Here is a 22,495-nt window from a genome sequence, read left to right as displayed (position 1 = left end):
CGTGGCGGCCTTGGCAGGACTCATTGTTTCTGTACCCTGTCCCTGAGAAAGATGTTGATTTGTCCCTGTCAGAGCTGACTTTAACACTCTTCTGAAATGACCTTTTGTAGAAGATGGGCAAGAGAGTGAAATGGTTATGGGAATAAATCACCTCAGATGTTGTGGAGTCCAAAGTTATATAGCACTGAGCTTAAGCATAAATTTAAATTATTTGTCCAGTTTGTGTATTGTTGCCCCTTGGAAAACCAGTAAGAAATGAATCAGCACAGATATTTAAGGTTTTTATTGAAAAAAAAAAATTATTTAAGTTCTTAAAAGTATCCGGTGTTCAGCATCACCCATCATAGCAGATATTGTAGATATTTGAACTGATGTTAATCTACTCACATAGGTACAGACTTTAAACTTGAGGGTTTCAGGGAATGCAGGGAACACCACAAGCTTTGATTGGGAACTAAGGCTTAAGGCTTTTTAAGATCCACTTTTAGAGCTGTTTTCATTTTTAAAATTTTGCTGAATATAGTTGTCTTACAGTGTGTTAATTTCAGCTGTACAGCAAAGTGACTCAGTTATACATGTGTATGTATTCTTTTCGTCTTCTTTTCCATTATGGTTTGTCACAGGATGTTGAATATAGTTTCCTGTGTTATGCAGTAGGACCTTGTTCTTAGAGAGGTTTTAGGTTCAGAGAAAATTGAGAAGATAGGCCAGTCCCCTCCACACCCCACCCCACCCCATTCCCCTGTTTTTAATGTCTTGCGTTAGTGTGGTCCATTTGTTGTAATTGTTTAGCCACTGTTGGTATATCCTGTTATGTATTCACCGTATACTATCATATAAAGTAGTTGAATTTCCTTAAAGTCTCTCTCTGCAGGCCCCTCACACTCACCAGTCTTTTTACTGTTTTTGTAGTTTTGCCAATTCCAGAAAGTCATGTACTTGGACTCGTTTGTAGCTTTTCCAGGTTGACTTCTTTCACTTCACAGGATGCCATTATGTCTTTTCATTGTTGGATACTCCATTGGAGTTGGATAGTCCATCTGAATGTACTGCAGTTTGCTTACCTGTTTTACCTACTTAAGGACATCTTGGTGATCTCCATTTGTGCTATATGTGTATTTTTAAACTTCATCCAGTATCTGTTGGAACTAGCACAGTTGGAAAACATCATTTTAAATGGTCTTCTAGCCTGGGCCCCAAAAGTCAAAGTGAAAGTCGCTCAGCTGTGTTTGACTCTTTGTGACCCCATGGACTGTAGCCTGCCAGACTCCTCTGTGCATGGAATTCTCCAGGCGAGAATACTGGAATGGGTAGCCATTCCCTTCTCCAGGGTATCTTCTCAGACCAGGGATCAAATCCAGGTCTCCTGCATTGCTGGTGGATTCCTTACCAACTGAGCTACCAGGGAAGCCACTAGTTTGCGTCCCAAGTAGTCATTAATTGAATTCCAAGGCCCCAGGAGATTTTTGACTAGAGAGCATCCCTCTTGCCTGGCAAGCTCCCTCCCCAAATGAGATTGTTCTAGATCCCTGGGAAATACACCCTTTGTTTCCTGCTCCGTTCTTCAAGAGTCATGGGGCCTCTGTTTCTTAGTTGTCTTTACAACTGTGGCTCTTTCTGAAGAACAGAGACACCTCGGCCCACAGCCCAGCTCTCATTCCGGTGGGAGCCAGCACCCAGCAAGGCTTGAGGCTAGCCTCTCATCCCAGGGCCAATAGAGACACCCAGACAGACGTGCCAGTTTGGGGGGCAGCGGGGGTATTGGTCCAAACCGGAGGCCCCGGGGCTCACTGTCCTCTCCCCGTCAGTCCCACCAGCAGTACCCTCCTTCTCACACAACACCCCTGCCCAAGAAGTCCTACTCCAAGATGGACAGCAAAGGCTACGGCATGTACGACGACTACGAGAACGAGCAGTACGGGGAGTACGAGGGCGACGAGGAGGAAGACCTGGGCAAGGACGATTACGACGACTTCACCAAAGAGCTGAACCAGTACCGGCGCGCCAAGGAGGGCAGCAGCCGGGGCCGAGGTGAGAGCCGCCGCTTCCCCTGGCCGGCTGGGCTGCAGCCCATGCCTGTGCAGCGTCGAGAGGAGCACTGTCGTTCAGGGCTGAAATGAGCATCGCGGGGGCTGGGCGGGGAGCTGCCCCGCGAGCCCCAGAGACCGGTGCTCTGCCACCGGAGTAGAGGGTCTGTGCTGAGGCTGTGGCTGGGAGGGGGCCAGGCTGGCATGAGTCAAGGAGAGTGCTCTTGTGGCTCAGGTGGCTTTTGGGGGGGCCTCCCCTCTCAGGGGCCGAACCCAGGCCTGGCAGTGAAAGTGCTGAGTGCTAACCAACTACTGGACCCCTGGGGAGTCCTCTGAAGGGTTGTTCTGTAAATTCATTTCCTGGTCCGTTCCGAAGAGACAGACAACTTTTCGCACAGCTTGGGAGGGTCGCGGACAGCTGACGCCTCCTTGCCCAGCCGCCCGTCTCCCGTCACCTGAGAAGGTGTGACTGCGGCCCACAGGACTGCCACGCCTCCGAACCTTGAACCTGTGGCAGTTAGGAGGATGGGGGCAGGCCGCGCACCAGAGACCCAGCCTGACCTCTCAGAACCATCTGCCAGTCATATTTCCCAGCCCCAGAGGGCTTCCAGAATTTGCCAACTCAGCGGTTCTTAGCACTGCTTGTTTGAGTGGCTGGTCATTCAGCAGTCTTTCTTGCACTTCTTTGTAGATAGGCCCCGTTCTTTGGGGAGACACTGGAGTGGCCTGTCCAACAGAAATACAATGCAAGCCACTGTCTAATTACACATTTTCTACTGGACACATTAAAAACATAAAAGAAAACATATGAAATAATTTTAACAACACATTTTATGATGCTTGTACATTCTAAATCTTATTTCAACATGTCATCAAAATAGATGTGATTTTTTTTATAAATATATATTATCTCTCTCTTGCTCTCTTTTAACTAAGTCATGAAATCTACTGTGTACTTTATACTCACAGCATTTTCTTTTTCTTTTTTTTATTTTTTCATTTAAAACTGCAAACATTTATTGAAAATGACTTCATGTAGGAGAGGGCAGTAGGTGCTCTGGCGTTACAGCATCTTAGTTTGGTCAGCTCCATGCTGGGTGCTCGGTGGCCCCATGCGCCTGGTACCCTCATGTGGGAAAGTGCAGCAGTCAGGGGTGTGTGGGGAGCGTGCAGCAGCTGTGTCCACGGTGCTGAGCCAGCCCTGTCCAGAGGCCCAGGGGCTGTGTGTCAGCCCAGAGCATCTGGGAAGGCTTCTTGGAGGAGGAGGAGGAAGTGATTGACCTCGGGCAAATGGGGGTTGACTTCTCCCTTGCTCACTGTCTGATCACCATGCAGGCAACCGGGGCCGAGGCAGGGGCTACCGAGGCCGAGGCAGCCGCGGAGGGTCTCGAGGCCGAGGCATGGGCAGGGGCAGCCGAGGCAGGGGCAGAGGCTCCGTGGGAGGAGACCACCCGGAGGATGAAGAGGACTTCTACGAGGAAGAGATGGATGTAAGGCTTTCTCCAGCTTGGGGGCGGGGGGGGGGAGTGTGCTGGTGGGCGCAGGCTCTGTTGGAGGTGTCTCTGAGACTACTGGGAGGAAGGCATCAGATGGCAGGTTTCTTTCTGTGTTTCAAAATGTTTCTTTGTTGTTTGAATAGAGAGAACCTTCCCAAGGTTCAGAATTGAAAAGGTTCCAAGGGCTGAGCTGTCAGAACATCTTCAGCCGCTCCTCTCTCTCGGAGCCTCCGTTCCCTGTCCCTGAAGAAAGGGTTCCCAAGGGTTCTCTCGAAGCCTTTGTAGTCATCTGTTTACTCACCCCCTACACATACACAGGAGAGCTGCCACACTCATGTTCTGTCCCTGCCCAAGGCCTGGCCACGCTGCTTCTTGTTTCAGCTGCACTGCTGTCCCCTGGGAGCTAGCGCGGACAGGGGGCTGGGAGTCCTAAGAGTATATACCTCAGGGAAAGGACTAGGACCCAGACACTGCCCAGGCTAGGGTAGGTGAAGAGGGGCACAGGTGTGAGTCCCGGGGCCGCTCATGGCCCTTCCCCAGTCTGATGTTGTCCCAAGTGTACAAAAAGGCAGAAGGAGGTGGCGTGTATAGTTGAGGACATGGTTCATTGTTCCCCAAATGACACATTCCTGCTTTCCTCCACTCGGGGCTCTAGTATGGAGAGAGTGAGGAGCCGATGGGAGATGAGGACTATGACGATTATTCCAAGGAGCTGAACCAGTACCGCCGGTCCAAGGACAGCCGAGGGCGAGGTGAGCAGGGGTTCCGAGGGGCAAGGCAGCAGGGAGGGAAGGGGCTCCTCCTGGCAGCAGCAGGACTTGGGTCCTGGGCAGAGGCTGCAAATGAACGCTGTCTCTCTCCTCTGCAGGGTTAAGTCGAGGCCGTGGCCGGGGTTCCCGAGGTCGAGGGAAAGGGATGGGTCGGGGCCGTGGTCGAGGAGGCAGCCGAGGTGGGATGAACAAGGGCGGGATGAACGATGACGAAGACTTCTACGACGATGACATGGGTGTAAGTCGACCCTCTGTCCCCTTGTGATGCTCTTACTCAAGGCTCTTTTTGAAATTTTTTTTTCTTTAAATGAGTTGTCCTCTGAGGCTGATCCCATCCCCCTGCTCCCATCAGCCGTTCCCTGGGGGGCCCTCTTGGCACTAATCAGCTCTCCTGGGTGATGCTCTGCGGGAGAGACCCTCTGTTTTTAAACCCACATCTTTGTAGCACCTGCAGTCACCTGCTCTCTGAGTTCTCCAGGAAGGCACCGCCTTGGAGCGGATGCGTTCCTGCGGGTGTGTGGCACGCAAGTCCTCAGCTCTGAGCAGCGGGGCTCTAACCCACCCACCTGGGCACTGGATGGAACTGGCTGGTTGGTGCCCCTGTCAGCCCTGCCGGTCAGCCCGTCTCACCCTCAGAGCCCACTCCACCTGGCCTGCACGGGCCCCTCCCCGCCTTTCCTTTTAATTCTCCTTTCCATTCCCACTATATTCCCAATAGGATGGTGGCGGGAGCTACCGGAGGAGTGACCACGACAAGCCCCACCAGCAGTCTGACAAGAAAGGCAAAGTCATCTGCAAATACTTCGTGGAAGGGCGGTGCACGTGGGTAAGGGCAGTCCCAGGACCAGGGTGCCTGGAGCTGGGACACATGGGCCTCTTGGTCTCCTTTCATTCTGGAGGCCACACTCTCTGGGGCTGTGTTTGGGTGGGCTTGGAGTGGTTGAGAGATGTGTGGGGGGCCTGGAAATGATTGAGGAGCCAGGACGAGATTGGTGACACATCTGGGTTATTTTGGTTGTGGGGTTTTTTGGCCAAAATTTTCAACCAATCCATGTAGCCTCAAATGTTCTGTTGGACCTGACACTAATGCAAAGGTGTAACATAGCCTGGTTGAGTTAGTAAGCTTTAATGTTGGAGAGGGAGTCATCAAGGCAGAAGAGGTGGGAGTGGGAAGGGATCAGGCCCGCCTCGACCTTCACAGCAGAGTGTTATGCCAGGAGATGGGCCAGTGACCACAAGGTCCAGAAGGAAACAAGTATAATCCAGTGTTTCTTCAGCCAGCCAGCTTCTTATTCAAATTCAGTCGGTAGGCAGATATTGGCCAACATGTTCCCAGGGAGTACTGTACCTATGTATCTGTATCAGGAAAAAACGTTACTGTGTTTCAAGCAAAGGTGTGTGTGTACTTGTGTGTATGTGTCTGTGAGAGTGAGTGCATAAAGTTTTCCTTGTTAAGAGTTGCAATTCATGCTATTTTTAGAAACTTGAAATACATACAAACAAAAATGAGTAGCTATTAGGAAGAGAAAGAGGTAGCAGGTATTGAACAGTTTCTTTCTTCTGTTCACCTGGATATTGTTTTGTTTGGATTGTACAGTTTGCACATAGCCGAAAGCTCAACTCCACTGAAACCCATAGACATTTATCTCAGAACAGAGTGTGGGAATTCCCAGGCCGTCCACTGCTAACAGGACTCTGTGCCTCCACTGCAGCAGGCACAGGTTCTATGCCTGGTTGGGGAACTGAGATCCTGTGTGCCATGTCGTGTGACCAAAAGATCAAAGGGTCTGGGAGTGGGCACCACAGGGCAGGTACAGTGATGAGAGACCCATGGAGACCCAGCTTCCTCCTGGTTTTGATGCTGGCATCTTTAGGCATGTGGCTTTTGTCCTCATGGTTGCGTAGTGGTTGCTGTGCCTCCAGGCATCACAACTAAGGGCTGGGAGGATGAAAACTGCAGGAATTGTTGGGCAGAACTGCATAGGAAGCTGGGAAATAAGAGTATTTTTAACTGAGCACAAACCAACTTGGGGTTCTGTTAGGAAGAAAGAAGAGTGAAACTGAATATTGGCTGTTATGTAGCAAACAGAAAGCAATAAGTGGGTAAGAGAGGGGAAGGCAGGAGGAGGAGTTAGAAGCAGTGAAAGGCAGCAGAATGGAGCGGAGTGGGGGTTGGGGGGTAACTGAGGACAAGGGGGAGGGAGGCAGGGGCAGGAGATAGGGGCATACGCTTTGGCAGAAGTTTCAAGCTGGTGGGAAACTGCATTTATCATCTGAATAAATGCCAGGGGGTGTGTGGAGGGGACTGTTCATTTTTGTCATCGGTCCCTCTGTGCTTCCCCAGTGACACAGCAGTACTTCCTTGGCGAACAGCTTACCTTTCACTGGTTCTCTTCCAGGGAGACCACTGTAATTTTAGCCACGACATCGAGCTACCAAAGAAGCGAGAACTGTGCAAGTTTTACATCACTGGGTTTTGTGCCAGAGCCGAGAACTGCCCCTACATGCATGATATCCTTCGGTGCCCGCCTTCGAGCTCATGGAGGGTGTAGACCTTTTCTCCTTACTGGTGTTAACAGCTGGCCTTCACCACACTTGTGCTTTGTGTGCCGATGAGGTACCAAGAGCCCTCTGCCCATCTCCGTCTCTTCCAGCCCTCACCTTTGCCCTGCAGCGGGTCTGCTCTTCCCATTCTGTAGCTGAGTAAACTGAGGTGCGCATGTTATGTGTTCCTCATACATATACAGTTGACCCTTGAGCGGCATGGGTTTGAATTGTGCAGGTCCGCTCATACATGGATTGTTTTTGATAGTAAATACCACAGTACTGCAGGATCTGCAGTTGGTTGGATCTTAAGACCCAAAAATTTGAGTATAATTTTTTTTTAAGTATAATTTATATGTTATCCTCCATACCCTTGGTACAGATGGAAAACCGAGGGTGTGGAGGACAGATTATAAATTATACGCCTATATTTGACTGGGCAGAGGGTTGGCGCCCCAACCCCCATGTCATTCAAGGGTCAGGTATATTCTTGAGACCATGCCATTGCCTACTGTCTTTCTGAGACTTTTCCAAATGGCTGTGTAACCGTGGGCAGATCATTGAACTTTCACTCTCTTCCCATTGAGTGAGGATCTGAGGACAGGGCCTCAAGACCTGCGTGGTGGAGCGGGCTGCACTCCAGACAGGCATCTCATCTTGGCTCAGCCGCCAACCTTCTGTGCACCGCTGAGCCAGTCACTGCACCTCTCCGGGCTTCAGTTTCCTCCTCTCTGAAACTGAGGGACTTGGTTTCTGTCCTGGGGTGGGTTTCATGAGGTGAGGCATTCGCCTTAACTTGAAGTGAACGTGATTTCCCGTGTAAGCTGTACCACACGACTGGGAACTGTATCAACGGTGACGACTGCATGTTTTCTCACGACCCCCTAACCGAGGAGACCCGAGAGCTCTTGGACAAGGTAATGCCCGGGCTGACAGGGACTGGGACGGCCAGGGGCTTGGCCTCTGTGCAGGACCAGGATGCCAGCTCCGTTGACCTGGAGCTGGGACGTGTTCAGGAGGGAGTAGGGACGATATGCTCTGCAGGGAGGATGGGGGCGGTCGCGTGTGTGTCTTCTCTCTGCCCAGGGCGGTGTTCACTGGGGAGTGGCTCCCTGAAAGGAATGTAGCCTGGTGTGTCTCCGAACACTCCTCGTGATTTCCTAGCTGGCCTTCTAAGAGCCCAGGGAGCACGGAGAGGAAGTGAGGCTTCAGATGGCTTTTGTTTTGATGGAAAAGTCAAATGTTTTTTCCCAAGTCTTTTATGTAGTAGAAAAAGTACGGGGCATTGGGAACTCTGAGGATGGGGGACCCCCTCCAGTGAGGTATCGGGGCTTCCTTACCAGCCAGAGGACGTCTGAAACTCCTCATGTCCTTAGTTTTCCCTGGGGAGTCAAACTGAGGACTTTGGGGGTCCCAGTTCCTGTGCTTGGTTTCCTGACACCTGTCATAGGGTGATGGACTTCTCTCGTGGCTCAGCTGGTAAAGAATCCACCTGCAATGCGGGAGACCTGGATTTGATCCCTGGGTTGGGAATATCCCCTGGAGAAGGAAACAGCTACCCACTCCAGTATTCTGGCCTGGAGAATCCCATGGACTGTAGGTCGCAAAGAGTAGAAGCGACTTTCACGTCACTTCACTTCGTCATAGGGTGAATGGGTGTGAGTAGGGTGATTGGGTATGAGAGAATGTGTTCTCCCAGGTGAAGGCTTTCCCGCCTTCTGGTTCCCAGAAGTTTTGAGGAGATGGGCTATTTTTTGATAATGGGAAGAATCAGTGCCTTAGCCAGCTTCCAAGAGTCCACCCATTGGTGCCTTGACTGTTTCGATGGGGCCCGGGGCTGCCTGAGGGGGTGAGCCCTGCACAGGCAGAGCAGGGGCACGTCCACGCCTCACTGGGAAAGCGTCAGGGAGGAGGTCCTCACCTCTGGGACACCTTGTGGCCTGTGAGCCTAGGAATAGGGTTTCATAACTGGTAGCTGTCTAGAATCTGTGAGTCATTCTTGGGATAAGGAGTGGTAAAAGTAATGCTGCCTTCGTTTCTCATTTGAAGAACTGAGTCATCTCTGACTGAGGGCTGCCCCCTCCTGGAGGTTCAGAGTTTGCGCTTTAGACCAATGCTGTCCGAGAAGAACACAGCAGAGCTACATACAAATTTTTCTAGTAGCCATGTTAGAAAAAAGTAAAAAGTAACAGATGATATTAATGTTACCAATGTATTTTATTTAATCCAGTATATTCATGTCCAGAGTACCATTTCAGCAAGTAATAAACAGATGAAAAAAAATCGTGATAGTTTGTATGTTTTTTTAAATATATGTACTAAGTCTAAGGAGAATCTGGTGCTTATTTTCTACTTAAAGCCCCATTTCAAGCACCTGGTAGCCACTCGTGATCAGTGACCACCATATTGGACAGCACAGTTCGAGACACCCTAATGAAAACCCAAAGCAAATCAGAGTGGCACATTTCCATTTCTGGCCATAAACATTCTGAGAGCATCAGTATCATGCCCTACCTCAAGTCAAGTCTCAGTAGGTTCAAAGTGTGTGTTGACAGCACAACTGGAGAGTAGTCGCCACTCACCACAACTAGAGAAAGCCCTATGCAGCAATGACAACCCAGTGCAACCAAAATGAATAAATGTTCTTTTTTAAAATGAGTGTTGAACCTGGAAAAACCGTTCCAGAATTGAATTTGGGTGGTCAGAAAGTGAAACTTCAACCTTTACGACGGGCCCAGAGTAATAACCCTGATAAAGGTGGGAGGTCAGCCGTCTCCTCCTCTCCTGGACAGAGTTGCAGCCCAACCCCCAGGGATGGGAGCTGAGGCTCCTGGGCCACCCTTGGGGCCAGACTGTAGTGCCACTGAGGATGGGGCCTTTGCCACCATCTCCTCTGTGCTTTCTCCCCCTCCCTTTTCTGCAGCCTTGTTTTCTTACGTCTCAGTGACATTTCTGTTTGTCCAGGTATAGCAGCGTCCAGCTGTCCACTCCAGGTTGAGACATGCCTGCCTTTGGGGCTGTTGGTGATGGTTCTGAGAGTGCCAAGTGGCAAGAATCCTTCCACCCGAGCCCCTGATGAGAGTTATTCTGCCCCGTTTGTTTTATCAGTTGCTCTGCTTGGTTCCTTGAGCCGCTTGAAAGTAAGTGGCTCACACTACGGTTCTTCACCATGAAATCTTTCAGTTATTGATTTATACGTACACTTTCATAGTCAGCTTTGTCAAGGTATAGCTTGTATCTAGTTTAAAAAAATTACAGAGAGTCACAATCTAGCTAGAGAAAAGTCACTTTCACCCTCAAGACTCACCCGTTTGTAGTCAGCACCCCTCCTATCTCCAGTCCCTGGTAACCGCTAATCCATTTTCTGTCCCTGTAGTTTTGGCTTTCCATGGAAGTCATATGAATAGATTTATATGGGATGTAGCTTCTAAATGTGTGTGGTTTTGAATCTGGCTTCTCATCCACGTTGTTGCAAGTATTGGTGGTTCATCACTATTGTTCATCACTATTAGTTCCTGAGTACTACCCCACTCCATGGATGATGTGAGACACTGTTTATCTAGTCACCAGTTGAACCTTTGATTTGTTTCTGGTTTGGGGCAGAAGCTTAGAATTTCTAACAGGCAGACACGAGCTTATTTCTTTGGCCTGATGCAGCTTGCCCCGCACGTCTGTATGTGCCTGCCAGTGTGGCAGTCCTTTTCCACTGACAGCATGCCTCTGAACTTTGGGAACCCGAGAATCATTCAGAATCAGTTCTGGGAGTGGGGGTGCCCGGGCTGGGCCTGGTGGTCTGGTGTGAGGGCCTCTTTGCTGCACAGAGGCCTGGGAGCCTGCAGGACTAGATGTACCAACGGACGGCCTGGATGGTTTGGGTTCAGGATTTCACGGGGAGGGACAGCATCTCTTATGTATCAGTGTCCGGGGCTCTGATGTGGTTCAGCACCGGCCCTCAGGCTGCACTTGGGACCCAGGGCGGGTGGTGGGGACAGAGGTGAGCGCAAGGGGCTGGCTGTGTCCCCAGGTGGAGTCCAGCAGGGTGTTGTGGGGTTTGCATGAGGGGTGAGGGGGGGAAGTCCTGTAGCGGGAGCTACGGCGAGGTAAGACTCCCCCCACCTCTATGCACGGGGTGGACATAGAAGCACCAACTGCAGAGCGCAGTGGGGAAGCTAAAGGCATGGGGCCCCAGGAGGTGAGCATGGGAAAGGGGGCCCACCTCCCTGGGGATCAGCAGTACCTTCGAGAGGCTGTCTTGGGGGCCAACACTGCGGTTCATTTGGTTGTTGAGTCCACGGTGTGGCCCTGTGTGCTGAGGACCATGCTCCAGGCTGGGGGCAGCAGTGTAAAGATCTCCATGGCCTCGGTCCCCCGAGCAGAGTGTTCCTTCTGAGTGCTGGTGTTCTGTGCTGAGTGGTGAGGAGACATGCGGCCCTAGTCTTGGGGCCGAGGGGAGTGTGGCATATTCAGTGGCTGGCAGTGGTACCCACCCCAGGTGGGGAGGAAGTACTCATCAGGTTTGTACCTGTTTAATGAAGCATAACTTTGTTAGGTTTTGCCCACACCTGAGGGTACTGAGTTGCCCCTATGAGGATCTAGCAGTGCAGGGCCCGGCGGCTCTGTAACCACAGGCGGCCCTGCCTGCGTGGGGAAGGGGCTGGGGCAGGGTCCTCTGCAGAGATGCTGGGGCCCAGGGTGGAGGCCCCATTGCATATTGGCCTTTCAAGAGACGCAGGCAGGTCCGCAGTGTCAGCTTCTGCACAGGATCCTGATCCGTGAGATGTTCCACTTGAATCCAAACTTTGAAACTGTCCCTCTGCCCTGTAACAGGCCTTAGGTAGAGCCTGGGGGTCTTGCCCTTGTGGAATTGGTAGTCATCAGGCCAGGAATAAAGAGATGTAACTAAATGTAAAATCTTAACAAAGCTTGGGTAGTGCTTTGGAGGGAGCTGATGGTGTTCCCATAGTGAATACAGGAGACCAGGCCTGTCACTCTGAACTGACCTTTTAATAAGAGACCCCAGCAACTGGGAGGCATGGAGCCATACATGGAGGGAAAAATGAATGCCCAGAGGCCTGATCCAGTGAGGATCCCGTGGGGGGGGGAAAGTGCTTAGCTATCTGCGGGACTGAAACACAGGGTTGAATGCATATGCTGGAGGAGTCCACGCACCGCGAAGCCCTCCGCAGACACCAGCCCTGCTGTCAGGCCCTGCGGGTCCTCATAAGTGCTGGCGGTTTGATTGCAAGTGCCATGAGGCGCTTAAAATCCAAACAGAACCATGAGCTATTAGCTGTGAAATAGATGACACAGCTGCACCGTGGGTGAACCTGGAAAACATCACGATGCTCAGTAGAAGCAGCCAGCCACAAAAGACCACACATTATAGGGCTTCGTCTATAGGAAATGTCCTGAACAGGCAATTCCATAGACAGACAGGTGGGTGGTTGCCAGGGGTTGGGGGAGGGGAAGTGAGGCGTGGCCGCTTGATGGGCGCGTTGACTTCATGGGGGAGTGGCCTCTTGGTGGGCGTGGCGTCTTCTGAGTGGGGAGTAGCCGCTTGATAGCAATGGCGTGGGGGGGGGGGGTGGCCTCGATGGGCGTGGCGTCTTCCGGGGGAGTGGCCGCTTGGTGGGCGTGGGAAGTGGTCGCCTGGTGGGCGTGGTGTCTTCCGAGGGGAGAGTGGGGAGTGGCCGCATGACAGGTGTGGCGTCTTCTGTGGGAAGGGCCTCTTGGTGGGCGTGGCGTCCTCTGAGTGGGGAGTGGCCTCTTGGTGGGCGTGGCGTCTTCCGGGGGAGTGGCCGCTTGGTGGGCGTGGGGAGTGGTCGCCTGGTGGGCGTGGTGTCTTCCGAGGGGAGAGTGGGGAGTGGCCACATGACAGGTGTGGCGTCTTCTGTGGGAAGGGCCTCTTGGTGGGCGCGACGTCTTATGAGTGGGGAGTGGCCTCTTGGTGGGCGTGGCGTCTTCTGTGGGAAGGGCCTCTTGGTGGGCGTGGCGTCTTCCGGGGGAGTAGCCGCTTGGTGGGCGTGGGGAGTGGTCGCCCCGTGGGCATGGCGTCTTCCGAAGGGAGAGTGGGGAGTGACTGCTTGACGGGCGTGGCGTTTTCTCTGAGGTGACAAAACTAGATAATTGGCGATTGTACCATTTGAGAATGTACTTAATGTTTCTGAATTGTCTACCTGGAAATGGTGAAATAGTGCATGGTATGTTGCATATATTTTGCGGCAGAATAAGAATGGCTCCCCTGTCAGCTGGTCACTGGGAGTGGATGCAGAGGTGGTACGGGGGCGATGATTTCTGTTCCCGAGAGGTTTTGTGGTCGGTGGCCTTACGCTGTAAGGGTCTCTGGGGACTGAAGCACTTTGCATGGAGAATTCAGGTCTCAGCCCTGGAGGGGTGCGTTACCACCTGCCCCTCCCCGTCGTGGCTCTGACGGCTTTGTCCTTCTGGCCCGCAGATGCTGGCGGACGATGCGGAGGCGGGCGCCGAGGATGAGAAGGAGGTGGAGGAGCTGAAGAAACAGGGCATCAACCCCCTGCCCAAGCCACCCCCCGGCGTGGGCCTCCTGCCCACCCCGCCCCGCCCACCCGGCCCACCGGCCCCCACGTCTCCAAATGGCCGGCCCATGCAGGGCGGCCCCCCGCCCCCACCCCCACCCCCGCCTCCGCCCCCTGGACCCCCTCAGATGCCCCTGCCAGCGCACGAGCCGCTGTCCCCGCAGCAGCTGCAGCAGCAGCAGGACATGTACAATAAGAAGATCCCCTCCTTGTTCGAGATTGTGGTGCGGCCCACGGGGCAACTGGCTGAGAAGCTGGGCGTGAGGTGAGTGCCCAGCTGGCCACCATGTGGCATCTCTGGAGCCTTTAGAGCCTGGTTGGAGCCCTCCTCAGGCTGTAGCTCCCTCCTTCCTCTGCAGCTCCTCTCACAGGCACCATTGTTTCTTCCAGGTTCCCTGGACCCGGAGGACCCCCTGGGCCAATGGGTCCTGGGCCCAACATGGGACCCCCAGGGCCGATGGGGGGCCCAATGCATCCTGACATGCACCCTGATATGCACCCGGATATGCACCCGGACATGCACCCCGACATGCACCCCGATATGCCGATGGGCCCCGGCATGAACCCTGGCCCGCCCATGGGCCCTGGCGGCCCGCCCATGATGCCCTATGGTCCCGGAGACTCCCCACATTCTGGAATGATGCCCCCCATCCCGCCAGCCCAGAACTTCTATGAAAACTTCTACCAGCAGCAGGAGGGCATGGAGATGGAGCCGGGACTCATTGGGGATGCAGGTATGTGGGGCTCAGGGTGGACGCCGGCTGGGGCTTGCACAGTGGAATATAGTCAAGAAGATTGGGGTTTCCTTCTTTGGTCTGAGTCTTTGAAAACTTAAATCCAACTCCATCTCTGTTCCATGAGTGGCTGAACATTTTCAGTGATGTAGAATTCACCAGCCTGTTGAGTCTGGGCGGGGTGTCATCATCATTAAAACTTATTTAGTTTCTTGTAAGTTTTCTGGGTGTGTGTGGACTGGGAGTGTGGGAAGTTAGGGGGTGGATGCCGAACGGTGTGAACTTCATGGCTGAGGTGCCCTCCGCCAGTGGCCTGCTTCTGGGTGGTTCTTGGCTTGGAGCTCCCTTGTGACTGTGCTCGTTCTATCCCCACACTGACCATCTTCCTTTCTCCTTTCCTTCCTTTCTTACTAACATGAGAACACGTGTTGTAAAAAACCTAAAGGTCTGGCGGTCAGGGGGCTTGGATGACAGGGCTGCTTCATAGGAGACGGTGTGTAGCCTTCAGGAGGATGCGAGGTATCCAGGGGGCCAGGCGTGCTTCCAGGCCTGGGGTCAGAGCAGGCCTGAACTGCGTTTCAGTGGAGAGAAACAGATAGGAAACATGTCAGTAAGTGTGCTGCTCATGTTGGCATCCGTCATTGATGGAAGGAAAGCGGGGCAGTGTCCGGGGTGACGGGTGGAGGTGGGCTGGGAGCAGCTATGCTCTGGTGCATCACCGTCTGTCTGAGGCCTATGTGAGAAGCAAATGGGAGAGGGATGTGAAGCGGGAGGAAGGCTTGGCTTGGGGGGAGCCGCAGCAGGTAGAGGTTCCAGCCAAGTCACCTTGTTGGTGGAATCCCCAGGTGTTCCTGTGGCTTGGGACAGGAGGACAGGGGAGAGAAGCCCCAGCACATGAGACTCTATGGGCCATGGTGAGGTGTGCTCAGCGGAAGAAGGATGGGGATAGCAGAGGAACGCTGGGGCCGTGGATGCTCGTAGAAGTATGAGGGTAACAGAGGAACACTGGGCCCACGGGTGCTTGTAGCAGCTGGAAGGGAATCTGGGAAGCTTGCAGGCTGCTCTGGAGTCACCCTGGGCAGAGGTGAGGTGAGGGGCTTCCAGGGTGACTGAGAGCCAGCAGGGTTGGGTGTGGAGGCGCCAAGGGGCCAAGGCGGCAGGGTCGGGTGGGGATGCCTGTCGGGGGCAGAGTCGTTGGGCAGGTGTCCAGCCGTCCCTGGGGCGGGATATGCTGCAGAGCCAGGCTGGGAGGAGGGAGGGCAGCATCGTGCTTCAGCTGCAGAAAGCACGAGGTGCGCGTTTAACACCATGTGGAGTCGTCGGCGGGCGTTGGGGATCTGACCAGGCTGGAGGTCGGGGTAGAGCTTACGCTGGCATCTAGTGTGCGGAGGCATAAAAACAGGTGTGTGGGGCAGGGCGCCAGGGCAGTGACACGCTCTCACATGAGAAAAGCAGGTGACCCTGGCCCAAGGGGTCTCTTCCCCCTTTAAACAATGGATGTGAGATGTGTGAAGGTCCAGGTAGGGAAACAAAAAGTCTGTGAAGCTGGTGATGGTATCTCTGGAGTAATTGGCTCAAATGCCCATGTTGTGAAATCTACCCTTTTAGTGCTGTTCAGTTGCCTTTAATGATATTCAGCGTTGTAAAACCATCAGATGCAGGGAGGCCTGGGTGGGACTGTTGTTTGAGTGAGGCTGTGGCCCAGAGCAGCCTGGCCCACCAAGTTCCCATGTTCTGAAGTTCAGTTTGGAAGAAAGTGGCTTTTCACATTTTGCTTTATACGATTATGTAGAAAGTGTTTATCTTTCTAAAAAGATTTAAGCGTTTGACTCCTGGAACTTTAGTTTAAATTACAGACTCACTTTCTTGGTAGAGCTGGCCACATTTCAGCTGCTCAGTAGGGTCACTGCACGCAAGGTGCAGATCCGGGGCTATTTCATCATTGCAGAATGACCTGTGGGCAGTGCTCATTGGACTCTGTCTCCAACACACATACACAGCCTCTAGGCGCTTCGTCACAGACCTCCCAAAGCTGTTCCCCTCATCCTTGGCTCTATCCTTAGCATTTGCGAAGGGAGGCGGCTGGTGCTGGACGCTGCCCACCTTTCAGGAGAGATGGCAAGCCCTTCCACCTGGTGCTTCCTAGATGCTGTGCTAGAGAAACACCCCCACCTTCCGCATCCCCTTAAACGTAGCAGCTGCCCAGAAACATTTGTGGAAGGAGAAGGAATCGCCAGGAGCCTCTGGGTGGACTTGTAGCCATAGCAACATTTTGGTGTATTTTCTTCTTTTCTTTATGGGTCTTTGTTTACCGTGATTGAACTCATATTATGAGCTTACTGTGAGATTGAGTGTTTTTCTTTCTTTAGTTATTTATTTAAAGAGACGATAAGATTAATGTTTATCAGAAGTATTTAAAACAGATGGGAAATGTGTGGAGTAAAAAAGGGAACGATGCCTCAACTCCCTCCCCCAATCTCATTTTCCCTGCTCTCATTCCCAGAGGGCCTGTTCTCTGTCTGTCTTTTCAAAGCTTTTTCTTTGCGTTTTATAAATGTTCGTTCGCCGTTCCGTCCTGTTCTCACCTCATGAGCATTTGCCTATGTCACTAAACATCACCGTGAACCCCATTCTCAGTGGCTGCATCCTAGTTGGGACCCCCTCCCCCTTTTGGCTGCTCCGTCCCCTACTGCTAGGGCCCCTCCCGGGAAGGGTAGGAGGGCATAGGCTGTGCATTGTCACCCATCGCCATCAGGGGTGGTTTACCAGCTGAGGGCACGGGTGGGTCGGAGTTGGTGCCGCACAGCCCTTCCCGACATGAACGCTCGGTTCTTCCCTGCCACAGAGGACTACGGGCACTACGAAGAGCTGCCGGGGGAGCCTGGGGAGCACCTCTTCCCCGAGCACCCTCTGGAGCCAGACAGCTTCTCTGAGGGAGGGCCCCCAGGCCGGCCGAAGCCAGGCGCCGGTGTCCCTGACTTCCTGCCCTCGGCCCAGAGGGCCCTGTACCTGAGGATCCAGCAGAAGCAGCAGGAGGAGGAGAGAGCGAGGAGGCTGGCTGAGAGCAGCAAGCAGGACCGGGAGAATGAGGAAGGCACGTGTCCTCCCCCGGGGCAGGGCTCCCCCCATGGGCACGGGCCCTGGCCGCCCTGCGGGGAGTGGTGGGGTGTGCCTAGGTCCGGGGTCTGCGTTGGATAGGAGCCTGTGGCCGGGAGGACCCCTGCGGAGAAGGGCAAGACCCTGGTCCCGTGGAGGGCAGTGGGCTGGTCCCTGGAGGAGACCACACCCTCGCGGAGGAGGCTGGAGGGAGACGCTCAGCCCCTGCTCCCCAGACCGTGTCCTTGGGAAGCCCAGAGGTGAAAGCTAATCTCTGACACAGACCAGTGACAGTCCCAGCCTTAGCTGCTGGGTCTTGTGGTGCTGAGTGGCGCCCTGATGGCATCCCCCCTGGGGGGAATGGGGCAGACAGAGAAGGCATCTAGAGCCTGCAGCCAGGAGCTGGGGAGCAAGTGGGACAGTGAGAACGGGACAGTCCCCTCCCCGAGGTCTCCGACTGCAGCTGCCGAGGAGTATGGACATGGGCCAGCTTCTGCGTCTGCCCACCTGGCCCCGCCTCTTACCAGCTGGTGACTGCCTGCCCTGGGGTGCGGGAGCACTGTGAGGGGTCTGGGAGGCACGGGTATGGGAGCCCAAGCTCAGTGAGAGCCCAGGCAGCCGCCGCTGCTCACAGGTACTCGGAGCCGAGCCTGCCGCGGGGGGGTCTGAGTCTGCCCAGAAGGTGAGGAGGCAGCGCTGGAGCCTGGGGCTCAGAGCCTGAGCTTAGGCCTGGCTTTGTCCCCGACCTCGGGGCGCTGTGTCGGTGCCTCTGTTTTCTCATCTGTCAAATGGGCATGGTGATAGCGCTGTATCCTGGGTGGTTGTGGCAAATAAGGCAAAGCCCTTAGCTCGGTGCCGGTACACAGGGAAGGGTCCATCCACGATAGACAGAGATCTGCCAGGCTCCGTGCTTGGCCCGCCTGCACTCCCTGGCTCTTCGTGCCATTCTGTGGTGGTGGGGAAGGTGAGCAGTGGGTGTTTTAAGAGAGAGAAGTAGAGGTTCTGAGAGAGAAGAGGTGGGGAGCAGGCTACCAGGGGATCCAAGAGGGCTGGTGGCAGGTGTGGTGACCACTCACCATCTCCCTGCTGCTGTCTGCTTGCTCGCAGGTGACACTGGAAACTGGTACTCAAGCGATGAGGATGAAGGTGGGAGCAGTGTCACCTCCATCCTGAAGACGCTGAGGCAGCAGACGTCCAGCCGGCCCCAGGCTTCTGTTGGGGAGCTGAGCAGCAGTGGGCTGGGGGATCCCCGCCTCCAGAAGGGACACTCCACGGGAGGCCGACTGGCTGACCCCCGCCTCAGCCGGGACCCCAGGCTCTCCCGCCATGCTGAGGCTTCCAGCGGGTCAGGCCCAGGTGACACTGGACCCTCTGACCCGAGACTGGCTCGCTCCCTACCCAGCTCCAAGCCCGATGGCGGCTTGCATTCCAGCCCAGCCGGTCCCGGGGGCTCCAAGGGGTCTGGGCCACCCCCGGCGGAAGAAGAGGAAGGGGAGCGGGCCCTTAGGGAGAAGGCCGTCAACATTCCCCTGGAGCCGCTCCCTGGGCACCCGCTACGGGACCCGCGGTCACAGCTGCAGCAGTTCAGCCACATCAAGAAGGCCGTGACCCTGAGCCGGCCCAGCTTCGCCCGCACTGTGCTCTGGAGCCCCGAGGACTTGATCCCACTGCCCCTGCCCAAGCAGGAGGTGGCGCCCCCCGTGCCTGCCGCCCTGCAGTCTCTGCCGGCGCTGGATCCCAGGCTGCACCGCGCCGCCACCTCAGGGCCCCCCAATCCCCGGCAGCGTGCGGGCAACTCCACAGATGGCGGCGCGGCTGGCTCCAGCCTGCCTGACTTTGAGCTCCTCTCTCGCATCCTCAAGACTGTCAACGTCACCGGCCCCTTGGCCACCCCTGGCTCCGGCGACAAGCCCAGTGACCCCCGAGTGCGGAAGACACCCACCGACCCCCGGCTGCAGAAACCCACAGACTCCGCCACTGCCTCTTCCCGGGCAGCCAAACCCGGCCCCGCCGAGGTCCCCTCTCCAGCCGCCAGCCCCAGCGGGGAGTCCTCCCCGCCGGCCACTGCCCCCTACGACCCCCGCGTGCTGGCAGCCGGCGGCCTGGGCCAGGGTGGCGGGGGCGGCCAGAGCAGCGTGCTGAGCGGCATCAGCCTCTACGACCCCAGGACTCCCAACGCGGGGGGCAAAGCTGCAGAGTCGGCCGCCGACGTGGGCGCCCAGCCCAAGGGCCCTGAGGGCAATGGCAGGAGCTCCGCTGCCGCCAAGGCCAAGGAGCCCCCGTTTGTCCGCAAGTCTGCCCTGGAACAGCCCGAGTCCGGGAAGCCTGGGGCCGATGGGGCCACGGCCACGGACAGATACAACAGTTACAATCGGCCCCGGCCCAAGGCCGCCGCAGCCCCCGCTGCCGCTGTGGGTGCCCCGTCAGCAGAGGGCAGCCTACCCCAGCCCGGCGTGCACAACCTGCCCGTGCCCACCCTCTTCGGGACCGTGAAACCGGCACCTAAGACGGGCTCCGGAAGCCCATTTGCTGGCAACAGCCCAGCCCAAGAGGGTGAGCAGGACGCTGGGTCCCTGAAAGATGTGTTTAAAGGCTTCGACCCCACCGCCTCCCCCTTCTGCCAGTAGTGTTAAGCCGGAGTCCAGCGCTCCCCGCACCCCACCCTTCCCAGGGCAATATTTAAGGGCAGCGACCAGAGTTGGGGCTTGGGGGGAGGGGGGAGGGGGTTTGGGTGTTCTTTCTTTTCTTTCTTCCTATTCTGTTTTCTTTTTTCCTCTCTCTCCCTTTTTTTTTTTTTTAAGTAGTATCTTCTGTATAACACATGAATTGTACATAACCATCGCTAACTTCCCGTCAGTGCTGCGGGGCTGCTGGGTGCCCGCCGACAAAACCCCCACGTGCATGTGAACAGTGGCAAGTCCCCTGGGCCTCAGCCCAGCTGGCACTCTGCCTGGCCTGGCTGGGCCCGATTTTCAGGGACTCCCTTAAAGGCTGGGGCCCCAGTCTGGCGGCTGGGGGTCTGGTGGGTTTTCTGGGCAAAGCTGGGCCCCTCCTCCTCCTCCTGCCCCACCCCGCCCCACCCCACCCCCCAGGACGAAGGGAGCAGCAGGCGTCAAGAAGGCACCAAGTGTTGCATGAGCAAGAAGAGCTGGAGCCGAGATGGTGGGCAGGCCCTGCGTGGAAGCAGGTCTAGGCATTTCTGCGTCTCCTCTGCAGTGTGCAGGCCATGATGACCCACTTCAGGGGCCAGTGGAAGCGAGGAGGTATCAAGAAAGAAATGAAGAGCCTTTGGAAGCTGCCTGGGCCAGAAGAAACAAAGTCCTTTCCCACTGCTGTCTCGTCTGGATTCACCTGCAGGGTCCCCCCGCCCCTGCCCCCCTCCGTCCAGAGTTCACCCGTGAACCCGCAACCCTCCGGCCTGCGGCAGAAGACTCCGGGGTGAGAGATGGACCTGGAGTCGGCTGGTGCGGGGCGGTGGCCCCACAGACCACGTGCTTTCCGTCAGTATTAGCCCCTGTCCTGTCGTGGCCACGCCTTTCTCTCCGCGTGCCGGGCTCTGTCCTGGACCCCAGCTCCTCTGAGGACAGCTCAAGGATCCGTGGCGTGGCCATGCCACCACACCCCCAACAGGGGGAGCCCAGGTGGTGGTCGGCAACGTGTCGCCCTCTCGCCACACCCCCTCAGCATACCTTTAGCGCCCGTGGTTTCGGTGTGTTTGGTTTTCTTCCAAGCCGAAGGGGGCGTGGGTTCAGGGCACATGCAGTGTTGGCTTTATGGCCACGTCCAGGAAAGGGGCCTGAGGACATGGTGGGGAGCTGGCCAGGGGCCAGGAGGGTGACCCGACCCCCGCTGTGAGCGGGGCAAGGACCCCACAGCCTGCATCCTGCTCTCATCCCTCCGGCTGAGCCGGGAAGGGAGCCGACAGGGCTGCCCTGGGCTCCCACCACCCCCAGGACTCTGGCTGAGCTCCCGTCCTGGCCACAGAGCCCACAAGAGGCCCACGCTGTGACCTCAGGGGAGCTGGACACGGCTTGTGTGTCCGCACCCACCCGCTGTCTGCTGCCTCTCTCTGCATCCTGCCATCTCCGCAACCTCGCTTAAGGGCCCTGACTCTTCCTGCTAATGATGAGGAAGTCTGGTGTCCCAGCCAGCCAGAGAGTCACCCCTCCCACCTCCTTGGGGTGGGAGGTTAAAGAAGGTCCCACACCCCCTCCCCCAGAAAAGGAATAGTCATATAGAGTTTGGTGCCAGAAGCAAGGGCTGGGGAGGCACCCCCAGAGGGTCAGTGCGCCATGATCAGGGTGGTTTGGTTTGTCTTTGTGTCTTTTTCTGTTTCTTTTTTTTTTTTTTAAACAATCATTAATGAGATTTTTCTTCAGCCACCAGTGTTGGCCTCGAAGCAGAGGGCTGCAGCCCCTGGTGTTTGTAATATAAGAAAGAATACACAGTGTGGCTGTGGTTGGGTGTTGGGTTGTTTGGTTTTTTTTCCCTCCTTTGAGAATTTTCTTTTGTAGAAGCAAAATGAAATACTTTTTTAAAACTGTAATCTGTGGATGAAATAGAAGCTGGAACCCTCCTCTTGGAATATTCAGCCTAAGAACCTCATGGGACTATGAATTCACCCAAAATTTTCATTTGCCATCAGGCCGAGCTTTTAAAGAAAAAAAAATAAATTGTTCTCTAACCAGGATTGTAACAAAAGTGTAAATACTATTTCAGAGTTGAAAGTTGACGGTGCAAATATGTATATAACGTACTGTATTTTTACAATGATCGTCGCATGACTCTATTCCACCCCTTTTTGTACTCCATATCTGTCTTCCAGAAACACCACCTGTCCTTTCTCCTGTGGTCTCTTAATCCAATAATTGTATTACTGCCATTAAAGGATGCAGTTATTTTAAAAAAAAACAAAACAACTAATCTACGGATCTTGTCTCTCTGTGCTGCCCCCAGCTCCCCTTGCCCCAGAAATGACAAGGAGGTGGGGGGCGCAGCCTTTAAACCAGAGTCTGTCCTCAGTGGTCCGTCAGTCCCAGGGTGGCGTTCCCAGTGACGCTGTGGGGATGGCACCTCCAGACAGACTCTGTTTCCCCCGGCTCCAGCTCCGGACACCGCTGACCCACGCGGATCACAGAAGAGGCCAGGGATGACCTCAGGACCCTGGGGCTGGCTTAAACGGGGGCCCTCACTGCTGTAGATTGAACATTTGTGTCACCTCAAAATTCCCCTGTGAAAACCTGTTTGCCCAAGACAACAGGGTTTGGAGGTGGG

The 22,495-nt window shown here is 55.0% G+C and overlaps 1 protein-coding gene across 7 annotated transcripts in view; it reads left to right on the top strand.

The window, feature by feature from the left end:
• ZC3H4 (zinc finger CCCH-type containing 4) overlaps positions 1 to 22,161 on the top strand; it is a 38,938-nt gene extending 16,777 nt beyond the window's left edge. For 5 of the 7 annotated variants that reach the window (XM_065926375.1, XM_065926376.1, XM_065926379.1 and 2 more), the window contains 11 exons: positions 1,809 to 2,031; positions 3,363 to 3,517; positions 4,179 to 4,275; positions 4,392 to 4,531; positions 5,012 to 5,119; positions 6,693 to 6,804; positions 7,645 to 7,754; positions 13,292 to 13,656; positions 13,782 to 14,125; positions 16,971 to 17,219; positions 18,329 to 22,161. In XM_065926375.1, coding sequence (XP_065782447.1) covers positions 1,809 to 2,031; positions 3,363 to 3,517; positions 4,179 to 4,275; positions 4,392 to 4,531; positions 5,012 to 5,119; positions 6,693 to 6,804; positions 7,645 to 7,754; positions 13,292 to 13,656; positions 13,782 to 14,125; positions 16,971 to 17,219; positions 18,329 to 19,848 — 3,423 coding nt within the window. In that variant the 3' untranslated portion in view covers positions 19,849 to 22,161. The remainder of the gene's footprint in view (positions 1 to 1,808; positions 2,032 to 3,362; positions 3,518 to 4,178; positions 4,276 to 4,391; positions 4,532 to 5,011; positions 5,120 to 6,692; positions 6,805 to 7,644; positions 7,755 to 13,291; positions 13,657 to 13,781; positions 14,126 to 16,970; positions 17,220 to 18,328) is intronic. The other 2 variants (XM_065926377.1, XM_065926381.1) reach the window with 2 other exon arrangements.
• Positions 22,162 to 22,495: the final 334 nt, after the last annotated feature.

This window comes from Muntiacus reevesi, chromosome 2, assembly GCF_963930625.1.
Source record: "Muntiacus reevesi chromosome 2, mMunRee1.1, whole genome shotgun sequence".
Taxonomy (NCBI): domain Eukaryota; kingdom Metazoa; phylum Chordata; class Mammalia; order Artiodactyla; family Cervidae; genus Muntiacus; species Muntiacus reevesi.
This window is presented reverse-complemented; position numbering and strand designations above follow the sequence as displayed.